We start from the raw sequence: 20,695 nt of genomic DNA on the forward strand, positions 1-20,695 counted from the left end.
AAACTGTTTTCAGATGTGTGAACATGATTGCACAAGGGTTTTCTAATCATCAATTAGCCTTCTGAGCCAATGAGCAAACACATTGTACCATTAGAACACTGGAGTGATAGTTGCTGGAAATGGGCCTCTATACACCTATGTAGATATTGCACCAAAAACCAGACATTTGCAGCTAGAATAGTCATTTACCACATTAGCAATGTATAGAGTGTATTTCTTTAAAGTTAAGACTAGTTTAAAGTTATCTTCATTGAAAAGTACAGTGCTTTTCCGTCAAAAATAAGGACATTTCAATGTGACCCCAAACTTTTTAACGGTAGTGTATGTATGCATCATTACAAATCAAAATGATCATGTCATAGGGCTGGGCGATATGGCCTTTTTTTAATATCTCGATATTTTTAGGCCATGTCACGATACACGATATATATCTCGATATTTTGCCTTAGCCTTGAATGTACACTTGATGCATATAATCACAGCAGTATGATGATTCTATGTGTCTACATTAAAAATTCTTGTTCATACTGCATTAATATATGCTCATTTTAAACTTTCATGCCGAGAGGGAAATCACAACTAAGTCAATTTACTAAAACTGTATTTATGAAACAGTTATTAAGCAGTGGCACAAACATTCATGTCATTTCAAAACAGAAAGTGCAAGATTGTCAGAGACATTTTAAAACAAGCTATTAGTGCACTTTTGTGCATGATGTCACTAATATGACATATCAAAACAACACTAAATTAAAGTGCACTTTTTGTACAGAACGCCACTACAATAGTTTAAAACAAATAAAATGCACTTTTGTGCATGATGTCACACAAGATATTTCAATAACTGTCAAATAAAAATGAGCTGCATAATAGGAAATCAAATAGTGTATGTCCTTCGCTATGTGGTAGGTTCCTGCGGACGTTATCTCCTTCTGTTGTTGGCTAGTTTTTTCATACGGTGTTGATGTGGAAATGATTGCTTTGGCATTTTGTGGGTGTGGCACCGAACGGAGATGTTGACATGCAGAGTAAGCACTCTTCATTCTCTAGCGGGTGACTTTTCAAATGATGCTACATATTAGCAGTAATGCTACTTTTTGTAGCAACGCTTTTGCCCCACACATGACAAATTACGGTTGTCTGTTCGACATATTCCCACTAGAAGCCAAACCACCGCCAGACGATGGACCCCGTGCTGTTTGTCTTGGGAATTAATTCTTCCTTCATTTGTTACCAGATTCGCACCTTCTTTCTCTCGTATTACCACTCGCACCACAGCTAACGTTACCCATGCCGCTACCTCTCTGCTCCGCGAGGGCGTATACATATGTGACGTATGTAAGAAAGTGCGCTTGCTGTCTGTGAGAAGGAGAGACAAGAAAGAGTGATAAGAGCCTGTAGTGTAATGCCCGCAGCTAAAAACAACTGCGTGAGAACGTATACTCGAATATCACAATATAGTCATTTTCTATGTCGCACAGAGACAAACCCGCGATTTATCGAGTATATCGATATATCGCCCAGCCCTATGTCATATATATGATGATGTCATATTGAAAGAGCAAATAGGTGAAATGTAACGAGAAAATGATGAAATGTTGACACTTAATATCACAAAACTGCCATATTTCAACTGTCATTGTTTAAAAATAATAATGAATCAAAATCAATGCTGTTATGAATTGACATGTTCAAAGCTGCAATCACATCAAATATTTCACTTTGAAATGTGTTTTGGGGAAAATATTGCATATTTTGTGTGTTTGCCAAATTGAAACCTAGGTTTTCTTTGACAAAAAGCATAAAACAAACAAAAAACCTTCTAATTAGGGATGTCCGATAATATCGGACTGCCGATATTATCGTCCGATAAATGCTTTAAAATGTAATATGGGAAATTATCGGTATCGGTTTCAAAATTGTCGGTATCGGTTTCAAAAAGTAAAATGTATGACTTTTTAGTCAGTCGGAGTACAGAGTGCCAATAGACCTTAAAGGCATTTCCTTTGCGTGCCGGTCCAGTCACATAATATCTCCGAATTTATTACACACATAAGTGAATGCAAGCATACTTGATCAACAGCCATATAGGTCACACTGAGGGTGACCGTATAAACAACTTTAGCACTGTTACAAATATGCGCCATACTGTGAACCCACAGCAAACAAGAATGACAAACACATTTCGGGAGAACATCCGCACCGTAACACAACATAAACACAACAGAACAAATACCCGGAACCCCTTGCAGCACTAACTCTTCCGGGACGCTACAATATATATCGGAATATCGGATATCGGCAAAAAAGCCATTATCGGACATCTCTACTTCTAATCGATGGATAGATCTTAAGCTGATGTAGAGATTCAAACATTGAAAGTAAATAACAATAATAATCTATGATTTATACTTAACACTTTTACGATAGGTGACTTTTTGAATCCCCAAGACCTTTAGTGTATTTTTTTAAAACCCTGCCATTGCTCAAAAAATAATAATGAATCAAAATCAATGTTGTTATGAATTGTTGACCTATTCAAGGCTCCAATTACTTCACATCAAATATTCCACTTTGACATAATTTTGGTGGGGGGAATATGGCATATTTTGTGTTTTTGCCATAAAAAACAGGGTTTCGACTAAAAGGGCATAAAACATTAAAAAAAAAAAAAATGTTATATTGACCAACAGATCTGGAGTTGATCTAGATCAGGGGTGCCCATTAGGTCGATCGTGAGCTACCAGTCGATCGCCACTCAGGCATTAAAAAAATAGACCTAAAAATTAGTGTGGATGGAGGAAAAGAAAGAGCTTTTTGACGACAGCTTCGGAATACAATGGCGGACTCGCGCAAAGCGCTTCGGGTAAATCTCCACCATATATGGAGATATTGGCTGACGTCACACCTGGGAAACATGTCGCAAATTTAAAATATGAAGGAAGGCAAGATTCTTTATATCCGGTTTGATTACACATTTTCGGGAATGAGACAGATCGCAAATACATAATAGCAGGTACTAATAGGTAAGAAAAGTTGGTACTAGAGATGTCCGATAATATCGGCAGACCGATATTATCGGACATCTCTAATATGCTAACATAAATGCTTTAAAATGTAATATCGGAAATTATCGGTATTGTTTTTTTTGTTATCGGTATCGTTTTTTGTTGTTGTTGTTTTTTTTATTAAATCCACATAAAAAACACAAGATACACTTACAATTAGTACACCAACCCAAAAAACCTCCCTCCCCCATTTACACTCATTCACACAAAAGGGTTGTTTCTTTCTGTTATTAATATTGTGGTTCCTACATTATATATCAATATAGATCAATACAGTTTGCAAGGGATACAGTCCGTAAGCACACATGATTAACCTTTAACAGTTTATTTTACTCATTTTCATTCATTACTAGTTTCTATGTACTGTAACTGTTTTTATATTGTTTTACTTTCTTTTTTATTCGAGAACATTTTTTAATTTATTTATCTTATTTTTTTAATAAATTTTTTAAAAAAGGACCATATCTTCACCATACCTGGTTGTCCAAATTAGGCATAATAATGTGTTAATTCCACGATTGTATATATCGGTATCGGTTGATATCGGAATCGGTAATTAAGAGTTGGACAATATCGGAATATCGGATATCGGCAAAAAAGCCATTATCGGACATCTCTACTTTGAATGATTGACCTTTCGGCTTGTTGGAGGACATATTTACTGATATCAGTATCGGATCGGGACACCCCTGAACCCTCGTTGTCTGCGTCGCAGCAGTTGATGTTGGATCTTCAGTTTGCGGTAAAGATGAGGAGGTGGGGCTTTGTGCTGAAGGAAGCTAGCATGCTCAGTCATGCTCTTTTTTTTTGCAGATTGTAGTCTCCTGTCCAGCAGGTGGCAGTAGTCACATGACATACTTCAGATATGCAGTCTCTTGGCATGTGTGTTGAATGTTGTCATTGGTGACATGAACTCCTTCACAAGCAGATTTGGGGATCATTCAGTCTTTTTACAGACCAGTGAGGCCATGACACCCTGTGTGTGCGTGTGTTTGTGTGTGCGTGTGTTTGTGTGTGTGCGTGCGCCCCACCCCCCATCTTCCTGGAAGCAGAGGTGCAGCTTGCTGGCAGCTGGATAGTGTTGCCTAGTTCTGGCGTGGCTGTCAGCCGTCGAGTGCAGACGATGGATGTGTGTGACCAACGACAGTATCACCGTGTCCCAGCTCAGCCTGCAGGCTGCCACGCCCCCCTCTCCTCCCCTCAGCCAATGAGGCGTGGCCTTCCACGCGGCCTCTTCCTCATTGGAACGTATTGATCGTCGCGTGGAAGGCACTCTGCTGGAAGAATAACAATCGTCTCGTGCGACATTCAGATGAATCTCAGATAGACTCCGGATCCATTTTATTTATTTTTTCTTCTTAAATGGAGTCACATTAGCAAATGTTATCATCAAGGTGCTTTGTGATTTTTAGCCATGTCACCTTTTTACAGCTCAATTTTCATTTGTTCCGTTGATGTAAAAGTGTACATCATGACTGGTAGAAGCTCTTAGTTCACCATTAGACATTTTAATTTCCATAAATTATGAACAAAAATACATATTCCTATAGCGGCTCGGTGGTTGAGCAGTGTTTTTAATTGTTGCATTTTAAAATCCCATACTCCGCAGACATTTGTTAAAGTTAAAGTTAAAGTACCAATGATTGTCACACACACACTAGGTGTGGTGAAATTTGTCCTCTGCATTTGACCCATCACCCTCCCCTCACCCCCTGGGAGGTGAGGGGAGCAGTGGGCAGCAGCATAGCCGCGCCCGGGAATCATTTTTGGTGATTTAACCCCCAATTCCAACCCTTGATACTGAGTGCCAAGCAGGGAGGTAATAGGTCCTATTTTTATAGTCTTTGGTATGACTCGGCCGGGATTTGAACTCACAACCTACCGTTCTCAGGGCGGACACTCTAACCACTAGGCCACTGAGTAGGTGGTTGCACTAAAGTTGTGATGTTTCGAGGCTTATTTTTGCACAGTAACCACTAGGGCTGTGAATCTTGCGGCACCACACGATTTGATTCGATTGTTATGGGTAACGATTCGATTCAAACGAATTTTCATTCAAAATCAATACTTTTTTGTTCACTACATTCCTCCATAAAATAGACAAACAGCTCTAGTACATTTTTATATTACTTAAAAGAAAAATGGTTTTGTTGAATACAATTCTACCGCCCGAATGCAGCTGAGATAGGCTCGAGCGACCCCAAAAGGGACAAGCAGTAACAAATGGATGGAATGGAAAATTCTACCCAAACATTTAATAAAGTCAAATACAAATAAGCAATTATGAGCCATATACATTAACAATAGGATTTGACGGAGTGGCTGGACCAAAATAAAATATATGCATATATATATATATATATATATATATATATATATATATATATATATATATATATATATATATATATATATATATATATATATATATATATATATATATGTGTATATATATATACCAAAGACATGCATCTGGGGATAGGTTGATTGGCAACACTAAATTGGCCCTAGTGTGTGAATATACATATATGTATATATATATGTATATATACACATATATATGTATATATATATATATATATATATATATATATATATATATATATATATATATATGTATATATATATATATATATATATATATATATATATATATATATATATATGTGTGTATATATATATACACATATATATGTATATATATATATATATATATATATATATATATATATATATATATATATATATATATATATGTATATATATATATATATATATATATATATATATATATATGTATATATATATATATATATATATATATATATATATATATATATATATATACATATATATGTGTATATATATATATATATACACATATATATATATATGTATACATATATGTATGTATGTATGTATACATATATGTATGTATGTATACATATATGTATGTATGTATGTATACATATACATATATTTTTTTTGGTCCGGCCACTCCGTGAAATCATATTGTTAATTTATATGGCTCATAATTGCTTATTTGTATTTGACTTTATTAAATGTGTGTATATACATACCGTGTTTTTCGGACTATAAGTCACAGTTTTTTTCATAGTTTCATTACAGATAACACACATGGGGGTGATGATGAATTGCGAACATATTTTGCCTACGCCATAAAATGTGGGCGTGGCCTGGCGCCAAACTTGCCTCCCATGGCTTTTTCACGAAACGTTAAAAACTCAGTTACAGAAAGTCAGATCTTCATCCTAATTGGTAGAAACGATGATGATGACACCCTTAAGTCTCGATGTGTCAGTACCTGTTCATACATATCCGTAGTGGGCGGAGCCTGGGAATGAAAACTGTTCCACGCCCTCAGTCATCAAACTGTCAATACTTCACTTCCGATGATTGGATAGCCTTTTCAACTAATTTGAAGGTTAAATGTCAATGTTTGGTCATGACTACATACTGATATAAAATCCAATGGCACCATGTGGGCGGAGCTTTTGAGACTCGCCAAACAGCACGAAACTTGAATAACTCAACTGTACAAGGTCAGACATTCATTGTATATAATGTGTATGATGATGATGACACCCGGAAGTGCACGATGAGTCGTACCAGTTCATACCTATTCATAGTGGGCAGAGCCTGGCGATGAAAACTGTTCCACGCCATGTGGGCGTAGCTTTTGAGACTCGCCAAACAACACGGAACTTGAATAACTCAGCTCCACAAGGTCCGACATTGGTTGTATTTGGTGTGTATGATGAATTGAACACCCTCAAGTGCGGGATGATCGTATCAACTCATAGTGGGCGGAGCCTGGTGGTTAAAACTGTTCCACGCCATCAGTCATCAAACTGTCAATACTTCACTATCTTTCTTATCTTACATGAAGGTTAAATGTCAATGTTTGATCATGGCTACATGTTGATATCCAGCTTTTAAGACTCGCCAAGCGACACGAAACATGAATAACAAGGTGCGACATTGATTATATTTGATGATATTTTTGGTGGTGGGTCAGGACATCGGGAAGGACATGTTTTTTTAGTTTGTAACAGAAAAGATATAAAGTACATCAATTTGCCTGAAAATAGTATCCTCATTCAAACTAAACATTTTTGACCGATTTGAACCATTATAATAATACAGAACATAATAATACGATTTAAATTGAGCAGCAAAAATAACAATATATAAAACACTTTAACCTACAAAACAAAAATGACAAAACAATTTTTGTTCATTTATTTTAAATAAAAAGATGAAGTCAGGATTACAGGCTACAATGAGCACCTTTTGTAGTGCACAGCCTCTCAAAGCGGGGTTTGAAGCATGATACTGATAAAACATGTTCCCTGGGGTCACACGCGCCCCGACAGGGGGGGCTCACCCCACTATTTGAGAAGGACTGGGCTACACGGATGTGTTGTTGCCGTGCGGAATTGTTACTTAACGGATGGCAGCTAGCTTAGCTGTGGGATTGATTGATTGGCCAAAGAGACAAGTGTGGCAAAATATGCAGGCATTGGACGTTGTTGCAAGACTTGGCATGGACTGGATGAATTTGTGCAAATTGGCGCCATTGCAACTATTGTGTCTTTGTTGCTTTTTAAAGGCCTACTGAAACCCACTACTACCGACCACGCAGTCTGATAGTTTATATATCAATGATGAAATCTTAACATTGCAACACATGCCAATACGGCCGGGTTAGCTTACTAAAGTGCAATTTTAAGATTTGCGCGAAATATTCTGCTGAAAACGTCTCGATATGATGACGCCTGCGCGTGACGTCACGGATTGTAGAGGACATTTTGGGACAGCATTGTGGCCAGATATTAAGTCGTCTGTTTTCATCGCAAAATTCCACAGTATTCTGGACATCTGTGTTGGTGAATCTTTTGCAATTTGTTCAATGAACAATGGAGATAGCAAAGCAGAAAGCTGTAGGTGGGAAGCGGTGTATTTTGGCCGGCTGCAGCAACACAAACACGTAGCCGATGTTTCATTGTTTACATTCCCGAAAGAGGACAGTCAAGCTTTACCATTGGCCTGTGGAGAACTGGGACAAGAGAGACTCTTACCAGGAGGACTTTGAGTTGGATACGCAGACGCGGTACCGTGAGTACGCAACTGCGGCTTCCAAACATTTGATCGCTTGCCCGTACGTGCGTGCCGCTATGTGCATGTCACGTACGTAACTTTGGGGACTTTGGGGAAATATATGTGCTGTATGAACTTTGGGGAGGTGAACGGTACTTTGGGCTGTTGGATTGAGTGTGTTGTGCGGGTTATATGGACGGGAGGGGGGAGGTGTTTGTTATGCGGATTAATTTGTGGCATATTAAATATAAGCCTGGTTGTGTTGTGGCTAATAGAGTGTATATATGTCTTGTGTTTATTTACTGTTTTAGTCATTCCCAGCTGAATATCAGGTCCCACCCGCCTCTCACAGCATCTTCCCTATCTGAATCGCTTCCACTGCCCTCTAGTCATTCACTTTCCTCATCCACGAATCTTTCATCCTCGCTCAAATTAATGGGGAAATCGACGCTTTCTCGGTCCGAATCGCTCTCGCTGCTAGTAGCCATGATTGTAAACAATGTGCAGATGTGAGGAGCTCCACGACCTGTGACGTCACGCTACTTCCGGTACAGGCAAGGCTTTTTTATCAGCGACCAAAAGTTGCGAATTTTATCGTCGATGTTCTCTACTAAATCCTTTCAGCAAAAATATGGCAATATCGCGAAATGATCAAGTATGACACATAGAATGGACCTGCTATCCCCGTTTAAATAAGAAAATCGCATTTCAGTAGGCCTTTAAAGTCAGGTTGTGTTCTAATAGAAGTGTTTACTCAGATGAGGACTTCCCAGATCCACCAGACGAGTGCCTGGAGACGGCCAACAAAACAGGTCAGAACATGACGACACTCTGTTTGGGAGTAAAAATGGAAAAATCACCTTCTTTTATTCCTATTTCTATTTTGTCAGAGTTTGCCAACTACTACCAGGCGGTGTGGCACTGCCAGGCCGACCAGCCAGACGAGCTGTCCTTCGCCAGAGGAGACCTCATCTTCATCCTCAGCAAGGTCGGTTTGGCCTCCGCTCTGTGTGTGTGTGTGTGTGTGTGTGTGTGTGTGTGTGTGTGTGTGTGTGTGTGTGTGTGTGTGTGTGTGTGTGTGTGTGTGTGTGTGTGTGTGTGTGTGTGTGTGTGTGTGTGTGTGTGTGTGTGTGTGTGTGTGTGTGTGTGTGTGTGTGTGTGTGGTTATGTTCGGGTTAACTTCCAGCACTTGATGCTCCTCTCCTCTGCCAGGGTGCATATATTTCCTGGTGGAGAACAAGTGCTTCTCACGCCTCAGCAGGGGCGTCGTTCTCCTCACAGGCCATGGGGGTAAAGTGCCATTTGGGCGCTGGGTAATGGCGCTGTTGTTCATTACTGCGGCGCCATCTCTGGGGTTAATTGAGTCGGCAGCCATGCGAAGCTCTTCTTTCCTTCCTGCTTAACATAAACTGCAGGTTTCTTTGTGCAGCCCCCCCTGCTGGAAATCAATGGCTCGTCATTTGGCGAGGGACTTGTTCTCATTCTGGTAGCTCTCAGTGACGGAAGTCACATAAGCAGTGTAGACATTTAAAGGCACTTAAAATCAACCATAAAATTTAAGAATGTCTAGTAGGACTGGGCGGTATGGCTGAAACCTGTATCACGATATAAGTGTTTTGTATCGGTCAATATTGATAATTATTGCTTTTTTTTTAGCACTTCTAGCTGAAGGAAATATTATCTATTTGAAATGTAACCTTCCCCTGATTATAATCCCTCAGATATCAAGGCATAAAGGAAATGTCAACACAAGCATGGAAAACACTCAAACAATGTAATGATATATTTTATATATATTTATATATATTTATTTTTGTTGTATTTTTTTATTTGTATATTTTATATTATTAATATTATGAAGATATCATTTATATTTTATGATTTCATTTTTAAATATTTTTGACATATTTTGAATATAATCTTTCTCTGATTAAAATCCCTCAGCTATCAAAGCAGAAAGGAAATGTCAACACCAGCATGGAAAACAGTCAAACTATGTAAACAAAATAGTAAAATCACATTGAACACCTAACAATAAGCTCTTAAAATGAAGGTGCAAAAATAAGGAATATGTAAGAAATGCTTCATAAAGTGTAAGAAATAGTGCAATGTATTATATTAGGGCTGGGCGATATGGCTAAAAACTGTATCATGATATAAGTGTTTTAGATCTGTCGATATCGATAATTTTTTTATGACGTATGGAAAATAAAGAACAGGAGAAAATATATTACATGTTATATTTTATATATATTTATTTTTATTGTATTTTTTATTTGTATATTTTATATTATTAATATTATAAATATATCATTTATATTTTATGATTTCATTTTTAAATATTTTTGACCTATTTTGAATATAATATTTCTCTGATTGTAATCCCTCAGCTATCAAGGCAGAAAGGAAATGTCAACACTAGCATGGAAAACAGTCAAACTATGTAAACAAAATAGTAAAATCACATTGAACACTTAACAACAAGCTCTTAAAAATAAGGAATATGTAAGAAATGTTTAATAAAATGTAAGAAAACAGTGCAAAGTGTGAACATACCTGAGAGGAACTACCATATTTTTTGGACTGTAGAGCGCACTGGTATATAAGCCGCACCCACCAAATTTTAAGACAACATATTTTTCCATATATTAGCCGCACCGGACTATAAGCTGCAAATATATCCGTTGTGAAATGACTTATTTACGCAGAAATATGTTGTAAATGTTTATTTACATACCTTCATTGTTTCCAAACGGTGTCTGTAACAAGGCAGTAAAACGGGTGATCAAACAAAACAGAAGTCATCGTCATGAACCCACTAGCTGCGGAAGCTAGCTCTCCAATCAGCTGAACAGACTCAATAACTCCACGGTGACGTTTTGGTGAAGTTACTAAGGAATTTGTGAAACTGAAGCAATACAAAAAGAATGCCGTGGTAAATTCATAATACTCACACAGACACTCTTAAGTAGGGATGATACTCGAAACCGGTTTTCCCGGTTGTTTGATAAGAAAAGAACCGAGTCCTCGGACTCGAATCCCTTTTTGAGAACCGGTACCCGTTATCAAGACCACTATAGTAAAGGAAAAGAGTTGATTCTTTATTCGAATCCCGTCCTGACCAGAAATGCTCCGGGTGACATCACGAAGCTCAGTCATTAGGCGCAGATAGCGAAAGCAGGAAAACAATGGACGGGAAAAAGCGCTCCAAGGTGTAATAAAGTTCAAAACAAAAGCTATAATCCATCGAATAACTTTACCGAGAGATTTTAGCAGGGTAAAACACATGACGAACACTTTTACGACCAACCGGAAACATAGCAACGCACCTCCTTTACGGCAGCTGTCGCAACGTTCTTAAAACAACCGCAGCACATACATATATATACAACATATCTCCCTTTTTTAACATTTGTTTTTCTTTCCTTGTAAACAAAACAAAATCACACTGTAGATGTGTTGTCGGTCTAATTATAAATAATGCAGACGAGGCGTGTTGGCTGAGTTCTTGACGTTTACTTTCACAGCGTGGCAACATGCAACACTTTTCGGGGCTACCGCGCATGCTCGTAACTCCCGTTGCATGCTGGGTAGTGTATTTGTTATATTCTCTAGCTCATAACATTTTTCCCCCATAAAGAAATAATGTTAACTCAATAAAGTGTATTTCTTTTTTAGCTTTAACTTTTCATTTATTAGCATTGTAACCACATTTGCAAATAACTTTTCTCTTCATAGAATGTTCTTTCAATAAAGAAATAAAGTGCAAAAATGTCAAAGCATCATAACAAACAGTTATGTCAAATAGCAGCAGAAGTGCACTTTTTGGAGAGCTGTATTATTTTCAGTTTTGTGCCCAAGGGACTGATTTTATTTAACACTATATTATTATTTATACACCTATAGTGATCACAGAGACAGGTTGTTTTTGTGTTACTGTATATATTTGTTTCTCTGAAAAATCCCACTTAATATACTTTGGGTAACAACAGTCAATATTTATTTATTTTATTTCATTTTTTTAGGTGGGTAACAGTCAATATTTATTTATTTATTAGATTTTATTTTTTTATTATATAATAAAAGTGAGCTTTTGTTAAACCAAATATTGTGTGTTTTTTCCCATACACAACAACCTATCTGGACTCGATAAGAGAATCGATAAGGAATCGGTTCGATAAGAGGATTCGATAATAGGCTCGAACTCGATAATTCCTTATCAAACATCATCCCTACTCTTAAGCGTGTTAGCATATTAGCCAATACTAACAATGCTAGCTAGATTACATTACGATAGCGTGTACAAATATGCATGAAAACACTCCTACAGACGTCACACATGGGACGGTTTAGTAAGTATGAATTGTTTTAGTTATAATGTAAAACTTAAAAACGTTGCTTGGAGTGATGAATGACTAATCATACGAGTAAAAATGCTATGGACGGCTGGAAGACCGAACGGCAATTGTACTAGTCTGAACAGAAGGGTAATGCAGTACTACAGGGACGGCGTGGCGAAGTTGGTAGAGTGGCTGTGCCAGCAATCGGAGTGTTGCTTGTTACTGGGGTTCAATTCCCACCTTCTACCTTCCTAGTCACGTCCGTTGTGTCCTTGGGCAAGACACTTCACCCTTTGCCTCTGATGGCTGCTGGTTAGCGCCTTGCATGGCAGCTCCCGCCATCAGTGTGTGAATGTGTGTGTGAATGGGTAAATGTGGAAATACTGTCAAAGCGCTTTGAGTACCTTGAAGGTAGAAAAGCGCTATACAAGTATAACACATTTATCATTTATTTATTTACTACGGTACCTGCAGTGAGCCAACTCGTCCAAAAGATGGCGCCATAGCACAAACGATAACACACCAATTAAGTGTATTTGCAGGTGTTTAATGAAAACTATTTGCATTATGGCCGTCAGCGAAGAAAAATCCATACATTAGTATTTCCTGCAGGATTAGTGCCAGGAAGTTACAGTTGTGCTCTAAAGGGTGAGCGAGGTTAAGTCGGTGTGGTATTAGCGGTCTTGCCTTGCATCATTTACAGAGCACATTGGTCTGACTACGGTCCCTTTGGAAAAAAAAAAAAAAACTGTCCAGGTGACTTGTCCTCTTTCATCCACAATTTCTTCATTTTGACTTTCTCTTCTCACTCCATGCACAGAATCAACCAAACTTGATAGTTGATACTGTCACCTGATTCTGTGTCACGTGATCACTTCCTGCGTTGCTCGGTTACCAGAGAGCGAGTGCCTTCGTTTGTGCGACCAACCTTGCTTTGATACTTCCGGTTTTATCGAACGCATTTTTATTGATATCGATTACGTGTCTATCGCGATTATATTGATATCGCTTTATTGCCCAGCCCTGCTTTGGTGGTGGTTATATTGCTGTTCCAAAAACTGCTTTGGTAACATAACTAGAGATGTCCGATAATATCGGGCTGCCGATACTATCAGCCAATAAATGCTTTAAAATTTGATATCGGAAATTATCGGTATCGGTTTCAAAAAGTAAAATTTATGACTTTTTAAAACGCCGCTGTACACGGACGTAGGGAGAAGTACAGAGCGACAATAAACCTTAAAGGCACTGCCTTTGCGTGCCGGCCCAATCACTTAATATCTACGGCTTTTCACACACCCAAGTGAATGCAAGGCATACTTGGTCAACAGCAATACAGGTCACACTGAGGGTGAACGTATAAACAACTTTAACACTGTTACAAATATGCGCCACACTGTGAACCCACACCAAACAAGAATGACAAACACATTTCGGGAGAACATCCGCACCGTAACACAACAGAACAAATACCCAGAACCCCTTGCAGCACTAACTCTTCCGGGACGCTACAATATACACCCACCGCTACCCCCCCCCACCCCCACCTCAACCTCCTAAAATCCAAGCTGCTGTTTTGAGGCATGTAAAAAAAAAAAAATGCACTTTGTGACTTCAATAATAAATATGTCAGTGCCATGTTGGCATTTTTTTCCATAACTTGAGTTGATTTATTTTGGAAAACCTTGTTACATTGTTTAATGCATCCAGCGGGGCATCACAACAAAATTAGGCATAATAATGTGTTAATTCCACAACTGTATATATCTGTATCGGTTGATATCGGAATCTGCAATTAAGAGTTGGACAATATTTTAATATCGGCAAAAAAGCCATTATCGGACATTTCTAAACATAATGTTGTATTTTCGTTAAGTGTGTGTATTAGTGGGGCGTAGGGTTGTACGGTATACCGGTATTGGTATAGTACCGCGATACTAATGAGTCATATTCGGTACTATACTGCCTTCTAAAGAAGCCTTAAACACCGCGTTACACGAAGAGGGCGGCGTTGGTAGCGGATCATCTTACCTTCCAGTCAGGGTTCATGTCGCAGGCGTTTCCAAACCCGAGGAGTCCAACTCTGCTCTCGAGCGAAGGCGCGGTCGTAAATTCCGCGAAGTACATCTCCTTTCAGCTGGAAAGTGTTTGCTGTGATGACCCCCGCGCCATAAACGCCCCCGCTGAATAGCGCCGCTCAGATTAAAGCCTGTAATCGCCTATTTATTTTAACGAGCCTTCGGGGAGGTCTTCCCCGCGTCTCGTGCCGCTTTTACGGGGGGATTCCTGACAACCTTGACCTCCAGGAGTGAAATACGGGCGCTCTGCTCGGAGCGCCAGCCCGTGGCCTAACTGGGGGACACAGGCCGCGCAAAATGGCCGTATAAAAAGCGGCCCTCCATAAATTCCGCGGTTTTGTTGTTGGGGGGTCTGCTGTTATGTCAACACAAAGCATGATTACGAGGTAATAAGGACACGCTAAGTGCTAAATCGATGGCGCTAACAACGTGTTATTTTCAAGTGATTGAGTGTCGGCGTGCAGAACCCGGTGTCATGTGGCTGTGAACTGAGCAGTACCTGCCTATTGGACGCCAGAACCTCATCCGTCATTATCGACCCCTCGCTTACTGTAAAGTGGACACATTTTACTGTATGTGTGTGCGTGTGTGTGTGTGTGTATGTATCGGACCACAAAGTAAATAAATAAGATTGCTCACAACTCATGTGATTCCCACTAGAAGAAGAGAATTCATCTCTTGGCCGGTGCCGCCATGCCCGACTGGCCCGGCTGGTTCTGATGCATGCGCTGCGGGCTGATGGCGGATCCGTCTCCACGATATTTCACTTTGGCGTCTAATTTGGGATCGTCATCATGCGCTGATGACATTTTTTAATGTGCTCCAGCAGCTAAAGAATTATTGATTATTGATTAACACACGGCTCCGCTATCACTTGAATTTGTCACACTAACGGCTAACAGCTATTGTTTCAAACACACACACACATTCTTGTATTTGTTACCTTCTTGATACCTCCGAAAAAAGCCCACCTCTTTAGGACCACCCTTTCTAGATATATAAAGATTTGTATTTACAACATTAATCATATATACATACTATGCAAATATAAAAAAGATAAGATTTTAGTAATTTTTTTTTTGTTTGTTTGTAATTGGTTTTTAATCTTCATTATTTTTTTCAAGCGACCCCGAATGGGACAAGCGGTAGAAAATGGATGGATGGGAAGTTATTACAGTATGTCTCTATATACATATTTATTTATTTTGTTTATGAATTTTGGCCAAAGGGGGCGCATTTCAAATTCTTACACACACTTGTTATCACATATGTTGGCCAGAGGGGGAGCACTTCAAATTTGTAATGAAAATGTTGACAAAAGTCATAATTTTACTCCAAAAATGTCACTATTTCACAACAACAAAAACATTGGCAATATTGTGAAAAAAGTCGGAATTTTATGTGACAAATGTCACCATTTTGCATTAAAAAGTAATCATTTTATGAGAAAATATTGCAATATTACAGAAACAGAAATAATATGAGAGATTTTATAAGGAAAAAGTCGACACATGGAGAGAAATTTATTTCTTTCTTTTTTGTAATTGGTTTTTAATCTTCATTATTTACTTTGTTATTACAGTATGCCTCTATACACATTTTTATTTTATTTTAATTACTTTTGGCCAAAGGGGGGGCATTTCAATTTCTTACACACTTGTTATTACATATGTTGGCCAGAGGGGGAGCACTTCACATTTTTAATGAAAATGTTGACAAAAGTCATAATTTTACTCCAAAAATGTCACTATTTTACAACAACAAAAACATTGCCAATATTGTGATGAAAGTCAGAATTTTATGTGACAAATGTCACCATTTTGCATTAAAAAGTAATCATTTAATGATAAAATGTTGCAATATTACAGAAACAGAAATAATATGAGAAAATTTACAAGAAAAAAGTCGAACACATTGTGAGAAATGTATTTTATTTATTTTTTTTGTAATTGGTTTTTAATCTTCATTATTTACTTCGTTATTACAGTATGCCTCTATACACATTTTTATTTTATTTTAATTAATTTTGGCCAAAGGGGGAGCATTTCAATTTCTTACACACTTGTTATTACATATGTTGGCCAGAGGGGGAGCACTTCACATTTTTAATGAAAATGTTGACAAAAGTCATAATTTTACTCAAATAATGTCACTATTTTACAACAACAAAAACTTTGGCAATATTGTGATAAAAGTCTGAATTTTATGTGACAAATGTCACCATTTTGCATTAAAAGTAATAATTTTATGAGAAAATATTGCAATATTATAGAAACAGAAATATGCGAAATTTTATAAGAAAAAAAGTCAACACATTATGAGAAATTTCTTTCTTTTTTTTTTGTAATTGGTTTTTAATCTTCATTATTTACTTCGTTATTACAGTATGCCTCTAGACACATTTTTATTTTATTTTAATTAATTTTGGCCAAAGGGGGGGGCATTTAAATTTCTTACACACACTTGTTATCACATATGTTGGCCAGAGGGGGAGCACTTCAAATTTTTTATGAAAATGTTGACAAAAGTCATAATTTTACTCCAAAAATGTCACTGTTTTACAACAACAAAAACATTGGCAATATTGTGATGAAAGTCGGAATTTTATGTGACGAATGTCACCATTTTGCATTAAAAAGTAATCATTTTATGAGAAAATATTGCAATATTACAGAAACAGAAATAATATGACAAATTTTATAAGAAAAAAGTCGACACATTGTGAGAAATTTATTTTCTTTTTTTTTTTTTGTAATTGGTTTTTAATCTTCATTATTTACTTCATTATTACAGTATGCCTCTATACACATTTTTATTTTATTTTAATTAATTTTGGCCAAAGGGGACGCATTTCAATTTCTTACACACACTTGTTATTACATATGTTGGCTGGAGGGGGAGCACTTCAAATGTTTACACAAACTTGTTATTTCATATGTTGACCAGAGAGGGAGCACTTTAAAACCGACACACAGTCAATTTGAAAAATCCCTTCTTTTTGGGACCACCCTCATTTTGATAGATTTCACCACCAGGGGTGCAAATGAGATCTCTATTTTTTGTAATGTGCTTAAGGCTGATGACAAACGAGTCACGGACCACAGATGGCCCCTGTGCCGCGCTTTGGGCAACCCAGCTGTAGAAGCTAACTGTTAATGGCCACTATAGTCTTAGTACCGTGGTGTATTTGTTCATCCTATGGTCACATATGGGACGCGGGTTGTCTTACGTCAGCACCGGAAGTCGTAAAATCAGCTGTTCACCTGGCGTTTTTTTGGGGGGATGAATAGGGAAGTCCTTCTTTAGCTGCCGTCTTGTCTTATCATACTATATATTACTGCCTTTGCACCTGTCAATGTTTAGTTTTGTATGCACATTAAATCAACAAAAAATCCTGACTTTGGAGCAATGTTCACGGACTCTAGTATTTTGCTCTCTATTAGATGCAATGGTTTTCCGTATTGGGACCATGATTTCGGTCCTAACTTGTTCACCGGTCCTCATATGGAAGGTACTTTTCCTTGTTGATGTCTCAAGAAGGGTAGAAATACAAGAACACACACACACACACAAAAGCAGGGGTGCCCAAACTTTTCCCACTGAGGGCCACAGGCGGACAAATCAAAGGATGCGGGGGCCATTTTGGTACTCTTCACCTTCAAAACCAGTACAATGTATAGATGGTTTTTTCCCCCCAAAAGAACTAGAAAATGCAATTTCTGCAAAGATTTCTTGTGAATGCTGAAGAGCCAAAGTGAACTGAAATGCTAACAGTTAGCATGCTGGTCAAGTAACAAAAAATAAGAGCGAAATTAGCTTAAAAAAAAGTATGCTAACAGGTAGCATACGTTAAGTAACAAAATGCGTTGTACACCAGCAAAATGAGCTAAGAAAGCTAACATGCTATCAGTACTATGCTAACATGCTAACAATAGCATGCTTCCAGTTAACATCAGTGAAATACCAACATATAGGACACTGAGGTGTATACCTGCTAAATTAGCTTGAATGTAGCATGCTAAAATGCTCAAAATTGTTCAAAATGCTAGCATGCTAATGTTAGCATGCATCAAGTACCAAAGTATGACTGAGGTGTATAACTACAAAATGAGCTCGTAAAAGAAAACATACCTGCTAATTACTGTGAGGGTTTTTTTAAACCTAGCACGTCAATGTTAGCATGCCAAAATGCTAACTGTAACATGCCTCAAGTTCTAAAATATATAACTCTGAGATGTGTACCTGAAAAAAAATTTCTAAATGCTGGCCTGCTAGCGTTAGCATACATCAAGTACCAAAATATGACTGCTGTGTTTACCTGTAAAATTTGCTTAAAAAAAGGTATCCCTATGTTAAGTAACAAAATATTTGACGCTGCGTTGTATACCTGCAAAATGAGATAAAATAAGTTAGGATTCTAACAGTACTTTGCTAATATGCTAACAATAGCATGTTCACCGTTAACATTAGTGAAATATCAAAATATATAACATTGAGGTGCATACCTGCTAAATTAGCTTAAAAAGTCTAGCATGCTAAAATGCTAACTGTAACATGCATCACTTACCCAGCTATATTACTCTGAGATGTGCATCTGAAAAATAGTTCAAATGCTACCTTGCTAACACTAGTATGCATCAAGTACCAAAACGTGACTGCGGTTTATACCTTAATAATTGTTTTAAAAAATCAAGAATACTAACAATATTTAATATCATTAATATTTGACGCTGCGTTCTGTGCCTGCTAAATGAGCTACAAACAAAGCTTGCATGTAACAGTACTATGCTAACAATATCATGCTTACAGTTAACATTGTAGTGAAATACCAAAATATATGACCCTGAGGTGCTAATAGGTTTCATATGTCAAGTAACAAAATATTTGACAATGAGGTGTGTACTTGCAAAATTAGCAAAGAAAAGCTAGCACACTAACGTTAGCATGCTAAGAGGTATCATACGTCAAGTAACAACATATTTGATGGTGAGGTGTATACCTACAAATTAGCTAATAAAAAAGCTAGCACACTAACGTTAGCATGCAAAGAGGTGTCATAAGTCAAGTAACAAAATATTTGACCCTGAAGTGTATACCTGCTAAATTAGCTTTAAAAACAATCTAGCGTGCTCATTGTATTATGCTAAAATGCTAACTGTATCATGCATCAAGTACAGAAATATATTACTGTATACCTGAATTTAAAAAAAAAATGCTAACATGCTAACAAGCTTTGCAAGTGTAAGCCACTGTGACACTATTTTTCATTTTTTTTATTTTTATAAATGTCTAGTGATAATGTCAATGAGGGATTTTTAATCACTGCTATGTTGAAATTGTAACTAATATTGATACTGTTGTTGATAATATTAATTTTTGTTTCACTACTTTTGGTTTGTTCTGTGTCGTGTTTGTGTCTCCTCTCAATTGCTCGGTTTACTGCAGTTCTGAGGTTTGCTGGGTCGGGTTTGGTTTTGGAATTGGATTGCATTGTTATGGTATTGCTGTGTATTGTTTTGTTGGATTGATTAATTAAAAAAATAAAAAATTTAAAAAATGGAAAAAAAATTTTTTTTTTTAAATCGATTTTTGAAAAATGACAATCGATACTGTATCGCACAACGTGAGAATCGCGATTGGAATTCGAATCGATTTTTTCCCACACACCTAGTGCTCATGGTATTATGCTAAAATGCTAACTGTATCATGCATCAAGTACAGAAATATATTACTGCGTACTTGAATTTATTTATTTTTTATGCTAGAATGCTAACATTAGCATGCTAAGAGGTATCATACGTCAAATAACAAGATATTTGATTAGGTGTATACCTACCAAATTAGCTAATAAAAAAGCTAGCACACTAACATTAGCATGCTAAGAGGTGTCATAAGTCAAGTAACAAAATATTTGACCCTGAAGTGTATACCTGCTAAATTAGCTTTAAAAAAAATCTAGCGTGCTCATTAGGGCTGCGAATCTTTGGGTGTCCCACGATTCGATTCAATATCGATTCTTGGGGTCACGATTCAATTATAAATCGCTTTTTTTCGATTCAACGCGATTGTCGATTCAAAAACGATATTT

At 37.4% G+C, this 20,695-nt stretch overlaps 1 protein-coding gene across 5 annotated transcripts in view; it reads left to right on the forward strand.

Moving 5' to 3' along the window:
- The window catches only part of skap1 (src kinase associated phosphoprotein 1), a 145,438-nt gene that overhangs the window by 110,041 nt on the left and 14,702 nt on the right, over positions 1 to 20,695 (forward strand). For 4 of the 5 annotated variants that reach the window (XM_062056876.1, XM_062056875.1, XM_062056877.1 and 1 more), the window contains exons 11-13: positions 8,948 to 9,001; positions 9,080 to 9,177; positions 9,402 to 9,959. In XM_062056876.1, coding sequence (XP_061912860.1) covers positions 8,948 to 9,001; positions 9,080 to 9,177; positions 9,402 to 9,506 — 257 coding nt within the window. In that variant the 3' untranslated portion in view covers positions 9,507 to 9,959. Of the gene's footprint in view, positions 1 to 8,947; positions 9,002 to 9,079; positions 9,178 to 9,401; positions 9,960 to 20,695 lie in introns of those variants that run through there. The other variant, XM_062056879.1, reaches the window with a different exon arrangement.

The sequence above is a fragment of the Entelurus aequoreus genome, linkage group LG08 (assembly GCF_033978785.1).
Source record: "Entelurus aequoreus isolate RoL-2023_Sb linkage group LG08, RoL_Eaeq_v1.1, whole genome shotgun sequence".
Classification (NCBI taxonomy): Eukaryota; Metazoa; Chordata; class Actinopteri; order Syngnathiformes; family Syngnathidae; genus Entelurus; species Entelurus aequoreus.